This window comes from Eublepharis macularius, chromosome 4 (genome assembly GCF_028583425.1).
Source record: "Eublepharis macularius isolate TG4126 chromosome 4, MPM_Emac_v1.0, whole genome shotgun sequence".
NCBI classification, from domain to species: Eukaryota; Metazoa; Chordata; class Lepidosauria; order Squamata; family Eublepharidae; genus Eublepharis; species Eublepharis macularius.
The window spans coordinates 77,321,148-77,339,965 of NC_072793.1; the positions used below are offsets into that span (position 1 = coordinate 77,321,148).

General features: G+C 39.3%; 1 protein-coding gene across 1 annotated transcript in view; it reads left to right on the plus strand.

Annotated features, from left to right (window-relative positions):
- The window catches only part of SPOCK1 (SPARC (osteonectin), cwcv and kazal like domains proteoglycan 1), an 831,544-nt gene extending 821,881 nt beyond the window's left edge, over window positions 1–9,663 (plus strand). The window contains exons 9-11 of the mRNA XM_054978522.1: window positions 680–742; window positions 7,118–7,255; window positions 9,473–9,663. Coding sequence (XP_054834497.1) covers window positions 680–742; window positions 7,118–7,255; window positions 9,473–9,663 — 392 coding nt within the window. The remainder of the gene's footprint in view (window positions 1–679; window positions 743–7,117; window positions 7,256–9,472) is intronic.
- Window positions 9,664–18,818: the final 9,155 nt, after the last annotated feature.

An 18,818-nucleotide genomic window follows, 5' to 3' on the forward strand; every position in this document is an offset into this window, starting at 1 on the left:
CTTTTCTTTCCCAGTTCTCTTCTTCTAAGCTTGAAAAACTTTATTTTCAGTTGTCACTGGTGTGTTCCTCTCCTCCCCACTTTGCCATTTATTTTCTCCACAACTTTTGTACATCCTTCCACACCCAACCCCCTCTTTCTCACTTCTCTCTCCCCTCTTTCATTTAGCCTTTTCAGTTACTTTCACTCTTTTATTCACACATACCCGTTTCCCATTTATTCCCAATAGTCTTCTTTGGATGCAAAGCTTAATATTTAAGTTTTATACCTCTCTCATTTGCAGGTCTCATCTTTGGGAAGATATGCTGTAGAGTCAGAATCTTAGAATCAGTTTCATTGCTATTAGCTTATTGTTTATGCTATTGCTTATAATGTTGAAATGAGTCTATTAGCAAGCAGTAAATTAGTATTCTGGCTTGAGATCAGGCTGATGAAGGGAAGGAAAAACTGTTTAACAACCAAAATGGCCCCCAAACGCTATTTTTTAAGCATAGTGTTTTGTGAATTTTTTAATTAGTAAAGCTAATGGCATACATTTGTTCTGCAGTACAGTACAAGCATATGTGGTTTGCTCATTCCCAGGTGTGCAATAGACTACATTTCCTGTCAGTTGTGAAGCTAATCATTAGAGAATCTGTCCCTTACCATCTGGAAACTCACTCTCATATATTATGTTTTAGGTCTCCCTTGCCAGAATGAGATGAACAGAATTCAAAAGCTGGGAAAGGGGAAGGGCCTTATGGGTAAGTTCAGTTATTTGCCACTCATTTAAGCCACTAATTAAAGTGTCTGTCATTACTGTGACGTTATGTGCCACAATCATTTTCCATTTGGAGATTAATGGAAATATCACCTTCCGTTGTATACCTGGTACTTCATGAAGTCATAGAAATAATGGAATCTGCTAATGGTGTTCCATGATACAATGTAGGAGGTAACATTATGCATAAAAAAGATTGCACTTTAACTGAAATCTTAAATCAGCTCATAGGGTTCAGGTTTTTTCAAAAATCCAAATCTGAATTACAAGAAATAGCTTGATTCAACATTTTCTTTTTAAGAAATCTAAAGCGCACTTTGAAATATAGTGTAATGATAGATATATTAAGGCAATATTAACATGTAGAGCACATTGCATTTTCTGGAACCTGAAGAATCTATCTGTCAAACTACAATTTATAATGATAATAACTTGTGACAGTACATGGACTAGAATCTGTAAAGTAATACTCCAGTACATCTCTCTTCCACATTTAATAATTCATTGTTAATGTCTAATAATATAATATAAATTAATATAAATTAATTTATAGATATAAATTAATATATCTAATTCTCAATATGGCCAATTCTCTGGCTACTTAAATCCAGAGACCGAAGACTTGAACAGACAAGACACATCTTTCTACAAACTTGTGGGGGAAAGGCCTATGTTTGCAGAAAAATCTGAAATCTAAAGAAAATACTTTGGTAGGTTAACCACACACCCCAGCCCCAAATGGTAAGAGCAGTTCCTGTAGCTTTAATAAACAAATGCCATCTCGATGGCCATTCTGTGGGTTGCTAGGCATCCACAACAGTATTTCCAGCCTTTAATCCTTGGTTTCTGTCAGTAAAAGGAAGTGGAAGGTGGCAGATGGAGGGCCCTTTCCAGGGCTGTTGTAGTGTTCGAGGGAGGACTCATCAAGGCCAAGCCTTGCTACTATGCAGTTTGCATGACTCATCCAGCCCCAATTGCTTGTTTGTGTTCAACACAACAGCAGCCCCCGCCCCCCATGAAAGCCAGTGTTGTGCAGTGGTTAGAGTTTCAGGCAAGGATCTGGGAGACCACGTTCAAATTCCACCATGGAAAGTCACTGGGTGACCTTGGACCAGTCACACATTTTCAACTTAACCTACCTTACAGGATTGTTGTGAAGATAAATTAAAGGGCAGGAGAATGATGTAAGCTGCGTTGTATCCTGTTGCAGAGAAAGGTGGAATATGCCTACAAAGGTCAGAAACCCTCCTACTCTAGTGGCTTTCTGCAAACGATGCAAAACTGAATTATTCAAGAGGGCTTTTTATTCAGATGATAAGCCTGTGCTGAGGAGGGAAAGAAGGGAAAATGTGGGGATGGAGATACATGGAAAAGTGAGGTGCCCCCTGCAAGTCCTTGCAGGTTTCCTTCCATGCAACAGGACCCAGCCAGCACCACATAACTCAGCCATAGTTTTCCTGGGTAGAGGCTGCTGGAGAAGGCAAGAAGGGAAAGCTGAAGACAGGAGCTACAGTTAGCTGGTGGGTGGGAAGGAGAGAAGGAAGCAGGAAAAAGGGAGAGACTATGCCAGCTTTCAGAGCAGAGAAAGAAAAAACAGCATAGAAGAGGCAACGAGATGCCCCTCAGCAAGTCTTTGTGGGTCCTTACTTGTACAAATATAATTGAATCACTTTAAAATGGTAATACTGTAAAATGAAAATCACAGAAGCAGAAAGAGAAAGTGTTCGCCCACCCCCATTTCCATATTAAAAATGTAGGATCAATAAAGATTTTAGGGGAGAAACTATAATAGTCATCATCTAGACTATCTGTTCTTCAAAATACACCCCCCCCCCCACACACACACACACACCATTTCTTCAGAGATGCATAGATTTTTATACCTGGGATAGTACAAAGTTTCAGATACAATGAATCTGTTGGTGAAATCAATGCCTCTTCAATTTAGAAACTTTAGCCATTATGATAGACTAAATGTGTGTGGAAAGATGGCCTCTGTATTAAGGAGACCAGAATAAAAAATATAATAGCTCTCCAGAGTAAGGAGGCAATGTATCTCTCTGTGCTGTCATACAGAGATGCATTGCATACAGAGATACCCCCAAGAGATCTCTATTATTAAGACCTACCACTCAGCACCACAGATTGGGAGCTCCCATCCTAGTGGTGTGCCCAAGTATAATGCTTCATTTTCCTCAATTCACTGCAGTGGGACAAGGTCACTTGTGCATACCACTGGTGTAAACTGGGGATCTAAGCTATTCCTTTCCCTATGAAGCCAAATTTGGGTACATTACAGCAGGCTTTGTGTCCTTTGTGCCCCAGATAGCAGCCTGTCCTACATAATTCTACCAGAGTACTTGAGCACTAAGCACAATTCGTTAGCAGAATTCCTGCATTTGTATAGCCCCATCCCTTCATGCTGTTAGTGTTGGCAGAGACAAACCCAAGGGAGCTGGCTTTTATACAGGCCCATGATTACAATTGCTATGAAATGTGTCTGTGTATGTACATGTGTGCCCTCAAATCACAACCAACTTCTGGCAACCGCAGCAAGGGATTTTCAAGGCAAGTGAGGAATAGAGATGGTTTGCTATTGCCTTCCTCTGCAGAGCAATCCCGGTGGTTTCCCATCCAAGTACTGACCACAGTTAATGCTGCTTATCTTCCAAGATTTGACAAGATTGGGCTCTGCCACCTTCCCTCTCATGAAATATGTCTAAAGAGATCAAATTATTAATGGATTTCAGAGACTTTCAAGTAAACTGTCAGCATTTAGATGTCATGAACAGAGGATTGTTTTATGATGGTTATAAAACCTGGTTGTTGACTGAATATATCCTGGTTTTTAAAACTGTGGATCAAACTCCAATTTGCTGTGACATCTGAATTCAGCCATCTGGACATTGGTGTTTTTCTCCTTTCCACAATCTTGGATTCTAAACTAGTTTATTTATTTATTTAAAACATTTCTATGCTGCCTTTCCACCCATTTCAGGGTCCCCAAGGTGGTGAGCATTAAAATATTTAAACAAAACATTAAAACATTTAAGACATTAAAAAGCATAATACACACGCGCGCGCGTGCACAAATGGTGAAGAGTGCCCTCAAGTCATAGCTGACTTATGGTGACCCCTGGCAGGGTATTAGGGCAAGAGACTAACAGAAGTGGTTTGCCATTGCCTGCCTTTCCAACCCTGGTCTTCATTGGAGGGCTCCCATCCAATTACTAACCAAGGCTGATCCAACTTAGCTTCTGAGATCTTCATATAGATCATATACGTATACGTATACATATATATGAAACAATTAGATAAAACGTAATATAAACACAAACACAAACAAATATAAACACAATGTAAAAACACACAAACAGGGACGAGAGCTAATAAGAGTTCTAAGGGAACACCAAAACTGAACAAAAAAGTCTTCATCCCCTGGTAGAAGACAATACAGGAAGACAGACAAATCTCCCTGGGAAGGGACTTCCAACATTTCCACACTACAACCAAGAAAGCACTTTCTCATATTGTCATCCATGTAGACTGAGAGGGTGGGGGCCTCCAATGGTGTCTGAAGTGCTTGAGTAGGTTCGTGTGGAAATATGTGGTTGTGGAGAGGAAACAAACTTCAATTCATCCAGGTATCTCAACTCAGATGTCACATCACATTGGAATTTGATTCAAAGCTTTTGAACCTAGGAAGACTTCAACCACAGTCCTTGCACAAGGGGGAGGAGTAAAGCTAAGCATTCGTATGAAACACTCCCATGGTTTAAATAATCTTCTTTGGACCGCATAGCCTAGGGCTCCTTGTTTGCTTGTTTTTTTAACAGTTTATTTGCAACAGATTGCTGTCTGTTTAACAATATACTGAAACACAGTAACAGTAGAAACATTCATCAGGTATGGATGCCTATGCAGAGGATATAGAGGATATATAAATTACAAGCATTTTGGGTACTTTGAGATGCAGAGTCACAGGAAGTATTTTGGGAAGTGTCATCAATTCGGCTTATTACTAAACCACAAAGAAGTCAGCCATCCCCACATGGTACTGTTGTAAGGAAATGACAATCCTCTGATCATGGTGCATTTCATGTCAGTTTAGGCATATCTTCAGGTAATGTGTATCTCAGCATTGTGGAGTTTTCTCATTTAAACATTAGCAGGCATTCACATTACAATAATCTCAAAGGATGCATTATTCAGTCTACTTTGGCCAGCCTGACCCTCAGTTCTCTTACCAGCACAATACCTATTGGCTTTGGCCTTATCACTAGGCAAAACCTAGTAGGTGACTAGGGCCACAGTTCTACTGCTTTAGTGGGTAGAATTGATCTTCTACTTCCAGCACTGCTTCTGCTGCTCAACTGTGGTAGGAGAAGAAACTTTGGTAGGAATGCAAGGAAGGAATAGGAAATGGATCCCAATAGTAACAGAGGAGTGGGCAAAGAATTGATAGATGTAAGATGCATCTTACTGAAAAAACAACTGGGGTCCCAAGAACCAACTGGGACTGAGGAGTCTTAAGTTCATTGACAGCTGGGGATCTACAAAGTTCGGACAAAGTGGAGAGAAACTTGCATGCTGCTTGAATCAGTATTATAGAAGAAGTAGGCTATAAATAAGGTTGGACCGAAATATACCATCCCAATGAGGCACTAGGCAGTGTCTGGCAATCAGGTACTCACCCTCTATTAATACTAATGGGCTTATGTCTTTTTACTAAAACTCTTAGGCACATTTCTTCAGTATACCCAAGTAAGCAAAGTTTATAAGGAGAATTCCCCCACCTCCCAACCAGATCAGATCCAGGATGATTAATTTTTTAAAACACACACATATATGCACTTTCCCATTTCTGTGTATTTTATGGAAGTAATGGCATGGTATTTGAGCAATACATTTTCCTTCCTTTTCCCCCTTGGTGAGAAATGGAGTGGAAATAGCCCTTTTGACATATGTGTGCACTCTGCAGAGATGCTCTATTCATGGAACTGGTGAAGGCAGCCTCTCTTATTTCAAGCATTAAATCAAGTGGTATCTCTCTGACAAAGGGGCAAGATATTTTCTCAGATATCATTGGAGACAACGGAAGGCTGCTTTTCTGTGCCTGAAGCTGAAGCATGCAGTAGACAATAGAAATCACTCTACAAGCATTCATAGGGGGATTCAGCTAAACGATCTTTAGGGAAAAGAGGTTTGGGGAGGGAGGTAAGCTGTATTTGCCTTCTACCTGCTGAATCTAATGCAGCCTTCTTGATAGAGAAAGGGGTGTTTGGAGAAAAAGCCACAATGATATACAAAATCAGCTGACGACAGTGTGTTTGTTACAAAATGAAAGCACATCTAGATGTTTTTTAAATTTGGCTTCTGTGTCTTGAAATCTCACTGGGACTAGCTCCAATAATCGTGCATGTTTAATACATGGGAACGTCTAACAAGCAGATGGTGAGTACCACCCAGGAATAATTTATGTTGCTGCATTAAGAACTCATATTGTAAATCCGGAAATTCTGTAAATTAAAAATGGAACATGAAATAAAATTAAATTTTTTTCATTAACCTTCCAAAAGTGAGTGTGTATAAAAACTTTATTATTAGATACAAAGGAACAAATTGCAATATCTTTTGCAGCTGGGAACAAAAGAGAGCAAAGAGCCACAGGGTATGTGGTTGCATTAGTGCTGTGTAGATCCTGCATTCACTTCTTAGCACAGTAGATTCCTCAATGGCTTCTGCACCATCTATTCCCACCCATGGAAGAAGCATCATTAGAGTAGGAGGTGCTTTAGAAGAACCCAGGAAGTATCACCTTTGCATCTGCAGGGTACCTGCATTCAGAAACTGCTGCATTTATTACAGGAGGATGGTTGGCTTAAAACTTGCCACCATTTTGGGATTGCCATGGGGTGCCCAAGCCAGTCTTTGTGGTGGCACCCATTCCCCATTTTTAACATTCTGAAAATGGCCAAGAAGACGGGGCGGGGGGTGGGGGTGGCTGTTCTAGAGACTTATTGGAACACATATTCATTTGGCTGGGTATTTAAGATGCCAAACCTTGTTTTTTCATCACTTAACAATCTCTCCAGTTCAGCATCAGCCTGTTTCATCCACAGAGCAAAGCAAGATGAGGAATTGCACTGTGGCTCTCGTCCTCTCACAATCACTTCTTGTTGCTTTTTCTTGATTCAAGGGGAACTATATTTATGACGATTTCAACTTTACCCCACAGACTGTCAAAGAAGACCTTCATGTAAATTAGGGCCATCCTCGTGCCCTTTTATCTTCCTACTTAATTCTACAACTGCAAGTATTTCTATTACTGACAATGACCCCCATTTGCTATCCTCAGGTGTTTTCATTCCACGGTGCAATGAGGAAGGCTATTACAAAGCAACTCAGTGTCATGGAAGTACTGGGCAATGTTGGTGTGTCGATAAGTATGGAAATGAGATAGCTGGCTCAAGGAAGCAAGGGACTGTTAGCTGTGGTGAGTAATGGCGTGCTTCTCTCAGATAAAATGGGAATTAACATGGTGTAAGCCCTTGCACACTGCTGTAAGGTTGACTAGGAGAGGACAAAATGACAACCAGGAGAAACATATTACCTAGCATGACAAGTATCTTCTTTGTATTTATCATGCAAATGTGCTCATACTAGTCACCTTTCTTCCCCAGCACGCATGACAAAAAGAAACTGGCAAAAGCATCTGATCCATTTTTCCTGCCAGCTTAAAATTGCAATACTTTATATTCATAAAATATGCTGGATGGGTGTGTGTGTTATTGTACTTTGATATTCTTTTGTAATTTGGATATTTAAATGAATGCTCTGCTCCTTCCATAACAGAAAATATACAGTTAAGGGGCTGTATCAACCGGGGCTGCTTTAGGAAAGAAAATGTATCTGTACAGTGGATGGCTCATAGCAGTTTACTGTGAAAAGCTGCAGCTTGTACTGGCATATGCACACATAAGTAGACACCATACCTGCATGCAGGAAATGGCAATTTCTAAGGCTTTTTATAGAAACTGGCTCTCATAGTGGAGAAAATGAGGTTACAGTGAGACATCCCTGCCTAAGAGGGCATAGGCTGTTGAAATTTTTGTAAGCCAACCCCTACTCTTAAAAACAAATGATAGTCCCTGTTTTATTCCTGTGAACGGAAGTTACAGGTTTGGGGTCTCTTCTCTGAAATTTAGTGATATAGATATATTTTGATGTTTTATTTATTTGGAAAGATTAAAGAAGGTCTACTGCAGTGATTTTCAAACTTCCTCATGGAAATATCTCTTGTGTTTACTTATCAGCATAGGACACAATTTCTGTGGATCTGTTATGGAATTTTGTTTATTTTGCAAAGAGATTAGAAGAAGGCACATTTGCAGTTAGGCCATGCCCATACTGTTTCATGGTCTATGTCCCAGAGCACACTAGACGGGTGACATTGCTGAGCAAAACTTGTAAAAATGGACAACACTTCTTTCAAGAGAGCTTGTATGCCATTGCCCTCATAATCCTTCATAAACTGTATTTTGATGCACTTCTGGATTCATTAGAATGCTAACTGAAACCTGCTGGTCTAGTAGATCCAAATATAATTAGAACGGCATCAATTTCAGTAGCCTTGCTTTGGCACACAAATTGCAATGAACATTTGCCAGCTATTTCACTTATGGCTCCCCATCATGGATATAATCAGCCCCTGTCCACTCTGCAAGAATCTGAAGGCAAAGCTACATGCAGAAACCTGCATAAACATGCAGGAACCTCTTCTCTATATTTTTGCCATACGTTTATGTAAATGCAGTTATTATATGTGGGTTTGGGGGGAGGGATATGTTCATATTTCTATTACATAAAATATTTAAATGGACAACTGTTTAAAAAAATAACATTAGATTGTCTTCAACATTGCTATAACTGCCACTTCTAAAATTGTCTTATTACACTCATGTTATTAAAATGCCTCACCAATTTCTGACCATATATATCAGCTGCATTGAGAGGGAGGAATTGTCCAAAATGCACCTTCCCCAAATAATTTCATGACCTGTTGTTATGCCAGTAGAAGAGAACCTTTGGATTCAATCTTCTTTATATATTTAACTTGATCTAATACCTATAGAAACATTGCTTCTGCATGTAATGAAAATATGGTAATTAACAGTTTTGTAATCTAAGTATATTTTACCAAAAATTAATATCTTTTTTAGAGCATTTCTTGTTGTACCTCCGACAGTGGGACTGCTATTGGCATTAAAAATATTTCTGGCTCAATTGACACTCCATCTTTTCTTGCCAATACCAGGATAAAAGCAAAGATGTCAGTAGTTATGTATGTGATAGGGCATTTATGAGGTACGCAATTTACTGAGACCGGCAACTCATTTCAGATATCTCCGAACACTCATCTGATGGTGGTGTCTTTCAGTCACCATTGACCTGGAATGGATTTGAACCAACAATGTAGAGATGTAAGGTTCTGTCTTCAGCTATTGCTTCCTCCTGAAACGCATGGTTTTGTGGGTACAGCAGAAGACTGTATGTTATTTTGAGCACCTATTGATACTTTCCTTTTAAAAATGTCTATTTAAAGAAATAGCCTTTGGGAAAAAATTAAGTACCTAAAGTAATTTGAGAATTGAAATGCCTTGGCAGAAATTTGGATTTAAAATACAACTCTGATTTTTTTTTCCTGTTACAGAAGAAGAGCAAGAAACCTCAGGGGATTTTGGTAGTGGTGGATCAGTGATATTACTGAATGATTTGGAAGAGGATCATGAAGCAGCAAAAAAGGACAAGGAAGGAAAACAGAAGATCCATGTAAGAGCAGCCAATGATGATGATGAAGATGAAGAAGATGATAAGGATGATGAAATTGGCTATATATGGTAGTTCCCATAGCTCTGAGGACTCATGTTTTGCACAATATCACAAATCATTTCATATCTCTACAATGGTAACTGAAACATCAGGCATCAATTTCAGAGCTCAGTCCACAGCTGTTTGGGCATTCCAATATGCAAACAGATCTCTCTTGCAAATGGGTTTCCCATTCACTTTACTGCTGGAGATAACTCCACAAGCACAATGGAGATGAGCATGCAGAACTGATCCTGCCATTGAAGTGAACTGGGAAGACCTTGCATGTGTGGGAGCTCCTTGCACATGTGGAAAGACCTTACACACATGCGCATTGGAGCTCTTCTACATAGAAAACTGCCAGATGGGAACAATAGTCTGTCTACCCCCTCCCTTCGGTTTGTACAGTGTGTTTAATTTGGAAGGCAACTTCCCTGCTCAGCTAGCTACTGTTTGGAATAACTGTGAGCATTGTTCCCTTTTACCAGCATGGTGATGCATCCTGTTTAGTCAGATTTTCATAGCTTAATTCAATCATGCAGCACATGGCATTTTTGTTTATGGAATCCAGAACACAGCAGGGGAGTCAGTGTTCCAGAACAACCGTTCTAGGCTCCTCTTATGTTTTCAATATTGAAGTTTTCAATGACTGGACTTTTGTGCCATTTGTTATTACTGTGCTTTCCAATTTTAAGCAGGTGGTTCTCTTTTTTTATCCATCTGGTACTTGTTAAAAAAGATCAAATCATCTTAGCATTCTGGTTTGGTCACCCACTGACTTGAAGTCAGAAAGAATTCAATTTTAATTCCTTCTTCCTTTCTCTGACAATGGTTGGCAAAGACATGGTTAGGAACTTGATGAAATTCCCATCACCTCCTCCCCAAGACTAAGAAAGTACAGGAGACGATTTCAAATGACCTTTTCTCCCATTCATCAACTCAGTTCAGCTTAAGTTAATCAATATGGTCTTTATTTTGAGAAATCTTGATGGCACCCTCTGTCCTCCTCCCACTTTTTACTGAGACAAACAGAACTTGAATAATCTTTAAACGCGTGTGAAGAAGAAATGCTTTGCAAATGCATTTCTTTCTGTCTTTGCAATCATTTTGCAGGTTTGCAGGTCTTAGATTTTGCTTTGATCAAGTTTGCACTAATGCTATGCAAGCTGTCTCTGCTTTCTAAATAGCACACCATTGGATTTGCTGAAAATGCTTTTTCTTCATTTACTCTAAATGATTCCTCATTTGGAAACGCTGAAACTGTCAGAGGCACTAACCATCAAAAGTAATAAGCTGTCTCTTCTTTATTTTAAATTGTTAATATTTATTTTGTCTGTTTAAAAAAATATCCTTAGGCAGTTGTGTCTGTGATTAACATCACTTCTGGTAAATATGCCATGTGATACTTACACTTACAAGCCAGAAGAATGTGATTAAAATGATTCCCTAAGCCTCTCCCACATAGCTGTGTCTCCATAGCAGCACCCATTGTTCCCTGGTGCCATTCAGTGTGGGGAAATGAATATGCCATCGCAGAGCTTTTTTGATGTTTGTTGATCATACCAGAACAAAGCCTGATGGACACATATAAGGATTTAGGAGAAAGGAAAGTATATGTAACAAGGCCCATTTTTTCTTATTAAAGTAAATCCACACAGGTCTAATTCTGCAAATAATAAGGACCACTCTCAGTTTTCTCTGTCAGGACAGTTACTATGCTGTTATAGCAAACAGTGCTTGAGAAAGCACTGCTGCTTTTAGTGTAAATTTCTGTGCAGCACAATGGCATCTACCTTCAGGTTATTGTTTGTTCTGTGTACTACTCTGCTTGTTTATGCTTTCTGCTTTTGCTTTTTGTACAGTGTGGCATGCAAGATCTGCTGATTAAAATGGACCCCTTCCAGTACTAATGCCAAATGTCATAAGGTTAATGTTTCACTGTGCCTCTTTCCATGGATTTCAATATTCACAGGGAGAGCAGGCTAACTTCATTGACCTTGTGAAGTCTCAATAATATTCTGTTGCAATGGTGCCTCCTAGATACAGCCTTTAGCCTGAAAACCTGAACACAATAAAGTACAATAATTAAATGAGCAGTTTATGCTCTAATTCACAAAAAGACCACAGTAGGGCTACAATCTAAGGATTTACGTGACACACGGTTGAAATGCTGTAGACTTATTACTAGGGTTGCCAACCTCCAGGTGGGTTCTGAAGATCTCCTGGAATTACAGATGACAGAGATCAGTTCCTCTGGAGAAAATGGCTATTTTGGAGAGTAGATTATATGGCATTATAAGCTGCTAAACTTCAGACCCTCCCCAAACCCTGGCCTTCCCAAACTCCACCCCCCAAATCTCCAGGTGTTTCTCAGCCTGGAGCTGGCAACTTTACTCACTACATAGATAGGAATAGCCTGTGAGTGCTTTACACTTCTGCTTAGCAACAGCAGTGTAAAGCAATGTTTATGCCACTGTACTTTAATTGAGGTCCAATGTGTTGTGACGCCCTTGTACTCTGCCTTGATTCACACTTGACAAATATACCTTATAGCAAGAAATGGACTATGCAGTTCTATGCTGGCTTCTGTAGCCTGTAGGACCAGAAGGATATTAGCCACTATGGAAATGGAGCTGAAGGTGCTTTGTTCTTTCTTCATTCCCATGGGATAACCAACCACCTGGCGGGGCCTGGCGTTCTCCTAGAATTGCATCTGATCTCCAGACTAGAGAGCATCTCCTGTGGAGGAAATGGCCACTTTGGAGAGCAGATTCTATGGCATCACGTTCATGCTGAGCACCCTCCCCAGTCTCTGCCCCAAATCTCCAGAAATTCTCCAAGAGGGAGCTGGAACCCCAGTAAAGCTACGCAACTTATATAACACAGTAATGGCAAGGGACAACTGCTATCAACAATAATGGGACTGAGTCATATCTGAGCACTAATGCAATAAGCCCGGTTCTATCTTTACACTATTTCATCACCTGGTATGCTATGAGATATCATGCTTACAGGGCAATTCTCAGAATTGTAAGGCAATTCACAGAATGTTTTTTTTTCAAATCAAACCATGGTAATAATGAAAATTACTGGAAGGGGTGAATTCATACATATTTGTATAGGATTAAATTTCAGAAGAGGCAAAAGACATTTAAGAATGTAAATTTCAAGTAATCTGCATCTGTTCCTAAGAGAAGAAATCTTAAAGATATCCCAGTTCAAATGTACTTGGTCTGTTGAGTATATTTGCCTAGCTTCTGATATATATGCCATTTGATTTTCTGACTAGACAGAAAAATGCAAGGTCTCAAGGGCATAGTTCCAAAATACCATTTATGATTGTAATTTCTCTAGGAGAACTTGTAGCAACAACGGTTGGAGGCATTCCTACAATTCTGTCGAATTCTCAGTAGCATTTTAAAGGTAACTTTCAGGCTTTGAAGTAAAGCCCTTAGCAACCCATTAGAGCACAGACAAAAAAGCAGAGTGGCAACGTGCCTTTAGATGCACTGAAAAGATCTCCTAGTCATCCTGCAGGCAGTTGCACTGCCTGTTGACCTTCCTCTCCCACAGGAAGCAATTGGACATCTATGCTCTAGAAACTAGGAAAACATGGTGAAGGTACCTGAGATAAGGCTAAGCATGCCTTTCTTACAAGCTTTTATTCCTCTGTGCTCTATAGAAGAACCAGTACTATAGAAGAACTCTATAGAAGAACCAGTACAATTCACAGCCATGGCAGGGCTTCTAGCAGGCCATAGAATAAATGCTGCAATTCATTTTTTATTACATTTCTGAGGGGAGAAATAATAATAAATGTAGCTATTTTGTCTGACTAAAATGGTAATAGGCCTCCTATCGCAGCTTCTGGGGAAACTGTCTGGTTTATAACTTCTAATGGGAACTGCTACCCAGACGAAAGCTAATCATGTTCTGCTATGCCATATAACAAGACCATAAAATGGGGTCATTTTATTCAACATTATATATAATTTTGATTCAGTGGTATGAACCAGCAAGCAGGTTCATAGAAGTTACAATCAACAGCAATCTGGATGTGCTCAAGAACAAGCCATATTGCGGACCTGTCTCCAAAAACGGGGCTTTCAGCAGTTTTGTTTCATTCACATCTCCTGTAAATCACCTTTTTGAAAATGTCAACTAGACAATATCCTTCTGTTTGATTTCCAGGCATTACAAAGACTGCAAGGTTTTTTTCCTTTATATTAGCTGTAACTGACCTTTAGGTTATACATATACTGTATCTTATATATTATGCTATGATCCACCAAAGCATGTATGAGTGCATGTGGAATTAGGCTTCCTCCTTTTTGGGTTCATGCATATAAAATGGGGCTGCACAGGTCTTACAACCAACTCCTGATCTGTGGTATGCTGAACATACAGTTAACACTGTCAGCTTTGACAGCAATAATCAACTGTTTGGGGAGTGGGTGGAGAGAATTATCCAACAGTGCTGCATGCTCACCTTTTGGAAGAAAGAGATAAGGATGTGCCTGGAAATCTGATTGGCTGGGAAGATCCTCCCATGCAGCAGCAGGGGCATAGCCTATTTCAGCATTCTACAACCAGGGCCCTTATCTGCATTTGTCTAGGTTCTCTCATAATTGCTTTGTTTTATGCCTACTTCCATCCATCAAAAGCTTTCCCAACTCCACAGAATCATCACTGCCCTCACAACAAAGTGCAGTGATAACAAAAGGCTATGCACATTTACAAAGGGCTACACTCGCCTGTCCATGTTTCAAGATGTTCCTGAACTTTAATTGTACAGAAGACTAGGTAAAGCATAGCTGGTTGAGCTCAGAGGGGAGAATTCTTCCTTCTCAATATACATGCCGTATTTATTATGTACAGCAAAAGAATAATGCTAGGGTTTAGTACAAAATAAATGAAGCTTGGAAAGGTTCCAATAAATGCCCATCTAAACACAGGCATTTTTTTGTTAATTTTCTATTTAGCAAATCTAGCCCCTCCCCTCCATCTCCTCCACCTCCAAATTTTGATAGCAGTTCAGCAGGATGGTCTGTTGAACAGAAAATAAATGGAAAGCCCCAGGTGCAAACAAAACTCTCACATTCATCTTTTGGAAACATGAATTCTGTGTATAAGTGTAATGATGTTGGGCCATCCACATCACTTCTACCTGGTGCCTGGATCACAGAACACACTGAATGGTTCATCCTTTCGATCTCCAGTTCATTTTTATTTCCCAAAATGTAGCTGGCATATAACTTTTCCATGTCTTTATGCTGTCACAAAGGCATCCTTCCAAATCTCTGTATCAAGCTGTGTCCTTGCAGCCTTGATTCATGATTTTTATTCCAGTAAGGATGGCATAACAAGAAACCAAACCAACATAATCTAATACATTATGTAAGAGCACAGATGTATGTACAGAAACTTCCTTCAAATCAGTGGCATTCAACATGTGCATTTAGTGTAGAATATGGCCATAGACAGTTCATGCTCTATGTTTGTTGCATGTAACCTGCCTTGGTGTGAAAGACTTGTACAAAGCTTTCAACTTAATTTAAGCTTTAAAAAGAAAAAGAAAACTCTAGACATGTATTCAGGTTGCCTTCTAAAAATCAAAGGCAAATAAATTATTACCTGCGCTTACAAATCAGAAACATAACTTGGCACAGCATATTTAATAGGGTGGATGTTCCTGACAATTTTTACAAATTAATCAATGATAATTTCAGTGACTTTTCACTGACTATTCATTGAGCTAGATTTGTGAATTGTTTAAGGAAGTGTCCAGTCTGCAACACAATGACATTGTCTTTTCAAAGATGTGTCGAGTCCTGATCTAGACACACGTGCTAAATCTTATACATGACTGAATCATCACAAATCCACTAAAAAAAACATGTGTAGAATTCAATATGTAAAGAAAAAGGCTGCTAGTATTCATCTTGAGTTAAACAAAATTCATTAAAATCTTGTATGTGTGCTTTTTTAAAAAAAAACTCCATCATAATTATGCCCAGGGATTGGCCATATTTATATAAGAAAAAGTCTAATTTGAAAATAAATCTTAGGATATGTTGGAATAATTTTATGAATCTAGAATCTAGAATATCAGCACCAGTTTTCAGATCACTGTCAATATGTTGGCCACCTTATTTGTTTGTAATTAACACCAACTTCTAAAATTGTTGAAGTGCCATTAAATTCACACTGCAGAGTTGTTTCTATTGTTTTTACCCCTTGTTTCAAGGCATGCTTCAAGAAAGAAGATATTCCAGGTCATTAAAATATTAAAGGAACAAGGCCTTTTTTCATTCTGTGGTAGACCCACTTGCTATTATAGCTCATAGCAGAATTCAATATTCTTTTTCTCCCATATGACAATGAAGCTCCCAGATGAAGCTTTTAACTTGCCTCTAACTTGACTTAATTTCTGTTTCTATTGGAAGCTAAAATGTTCCATTTTCTTCAAATTACTGGCCTTCTGAAAGTTGTAGAAAATGGAAAGTAAAGAAATCTTCCACACTATAAAAGCCTCAGACAGCTACTGCAGTCTTCAAGCCACTTATTCTCTTAATTTAAATGGGGCCACTTTCAAGTGAGAGGGTTATATCCTAAGTCTGTCACAGAATCCCCCCCTCCTCCCAATGTATTAGAAAGTCTCATTTGGATTTTGCATTGTACTTAGCTGTGTTCTTTTTATAGATTGCTTTCATAAAATATAACATTTGTTCACTTCCAGCTCAATTGTGTTGAAAATGGTCTTTTACATTTTCTTTAACTCTAGTGATTGTCCAGCGCATGATTAGATATGGTAAAGCTGATTGGGTTTTTGGGTGGGATATGATTAGGGATGTAGTCTTATGGCCACTTTACTTGGGAATAAATCCCATTGAAATCAGTAGGTCAGGGATATTCCACGAAATGTGGATAGGCTCAAATGGCACCTTTGTGCTGGCTGGAAAGTAGCCTGTGAGTTTATTTAAATGTTTCTTCTATAGTTAGTATTTCAATGTGTAATATTCATGTTTGAAGCAACACAGTTTGCTAGTGGGTGCTTCTTTTTTGCCTCTACCCTTCCTTACTGTAGATATTTGGTACAGGAAGGCTTAAATACAAAAAGTTCCACATTATTCTACTCTACACAGCAGATGGACTTATGGTACAATCAAGGACTCTTAACTACAATTGATGTTGGTGGCAGAGTTAAGCGAGTGCTTAATTTTCTCCCATGGAAACCAATGGGACTTGCTTAACTTGGCTGCATTGTGCCTATAGAATCTAAGGTTCTCAGTAGCAACAGTCCATCTGATATCTCAACATTTTCATATATTTTGTCAGTTTTTACTGCAGTCTCTTCTTTCTGCCATTCACGTTTCTTTAATGCACAGAGTGCTTTGTACAGTTAATATGCATCAAAGAGCCCTTTCTACAGTAGGTGGTACTTGGTCTTTTTATACTTTTCTCAATGCTGCTGATGTCCGTTACTGTTTGATGTGTATGGTTGTAAGGAGAAATCCAAATATTAAGTGTTTAAGTTTTATGTCCCTACTGTAGATGGAATGTACAATATCATAGTTAATTAGAGTAGCATAGTAAATTATGAATGCTTTTTTGCCCATGAAGATTTAAATGGAATGTGAACATTTTGCTGATTTCTTTGGTTAACTGTAAATGCTGAATTGTAGTCCTAAGTAGTTGCATTTTTGTCTGTCTCAATAAATTTTAATTTGTCTGCGACTCCCCATTTCTGACTCTGGTTTTGTTAAATTACTGAAATAAAATAAAAGATTGCTCCACCTTTTGTCTGCATTGATAATAAGTAAAAAAGTAGATGGTCTATAATGAAGATGAGCAATTTGTCAAACCAGGAGGAAGATACAGGCTTCAACTTTTTATGCATCATCAAGCTTTTTTAACTGGTAGGGTAACCAGGTTCCAGATGCATCAACTACTAGGCAATCATGCAATTTAATAACCCCTTACTTTAGCATCAATGCATGTGGCTCCTCCTGAGCCTCTTTTGTGGGGGGGGGGGGAGACCAATTCCAGCCTCCACATCCCCTCCAGCAGGTGACTGAAGCTACACACACCCAGCAGCCCACTGCTGGATGGGGTCACAAATCTTTTGTGCAGCAGCTGCTTTCGCATGTTGGTCCTCATCCAGCTTATAAGGCACCTTGTTCCATACCTAGATGGATTGAGAAGATTACTAATCATTTAACAAGTTGGGCAGATCATAGCAACAAGGATTGATTTTGTTCAATAAAAGGTTGTTCATATTTTGCTCTGAGGCTTTGAAGGAGGGTCTTGTTTCAGGATTGAAGATACAACCTGAACCATGGTCTGACCATTATCTAATGAAGGCAACAGTGAACATGGCCTCAACACACACCCAAAAAAGGGAACCTTTTAGAATAGTTAGCCCCCAAAGGTTCATGGACCCTTCTAGATTCCAAAATTCCTTACAGGATCTTAGGATTCCAAACACATGATCTATTGAGGGTGCTATAGGAGCATAGAATGTGAAGTTCCTCAAAGCTATTCACAACATTGCCCCTTGCCAACCTCTCCCTCCCTTGTAATGGAAGCCAGCTCTGTAGTTTACCACAGAGCTGGGTGACCTAAAGAGGCCCGGAAGACGTCTAGAAAGATGCTGTTGGAAAGTACACAATAAAACTGATGGAGTATGCTACAGAACCCAATGGAAGACCTATGATGTGGCAGTGAGCGCAGCAAAGAAATGTTATTTCTGCAACCATTAGCTAGTCCATGATTATCCCAATTATGCAAGATACCTTGTCATCTTCTAACTCTTAAATCTGACCCTTTGCAGTCTCCGGAACAGAAAATTAGCTGTGATGCCTTTGAAAAGTCTTTTTGCTAAAAAAATAGCATGGATATACTCTGATATGGATGCCAGCTGTAATACTGGTGAAGTGGAAAAAATGCTTAGTACAACGTCTAGTTCACATATGGACCACTCTGAATCAGTTACAGCAATGGATATTGACAGGATCCTGGCATCTGTGAAGGCCGCTACCTGTACACTGGATCCTTACCCCTCTTGGCTGCTAAAATCATGTAAAGATCACATAAATGTGCCTTTGAGGTATATCATAAATCAATCACTAACTTAAAGCACCTTCCCCTGACCGCTCAAGGTTATCTGCCTGCTATTTAAAAGCCAT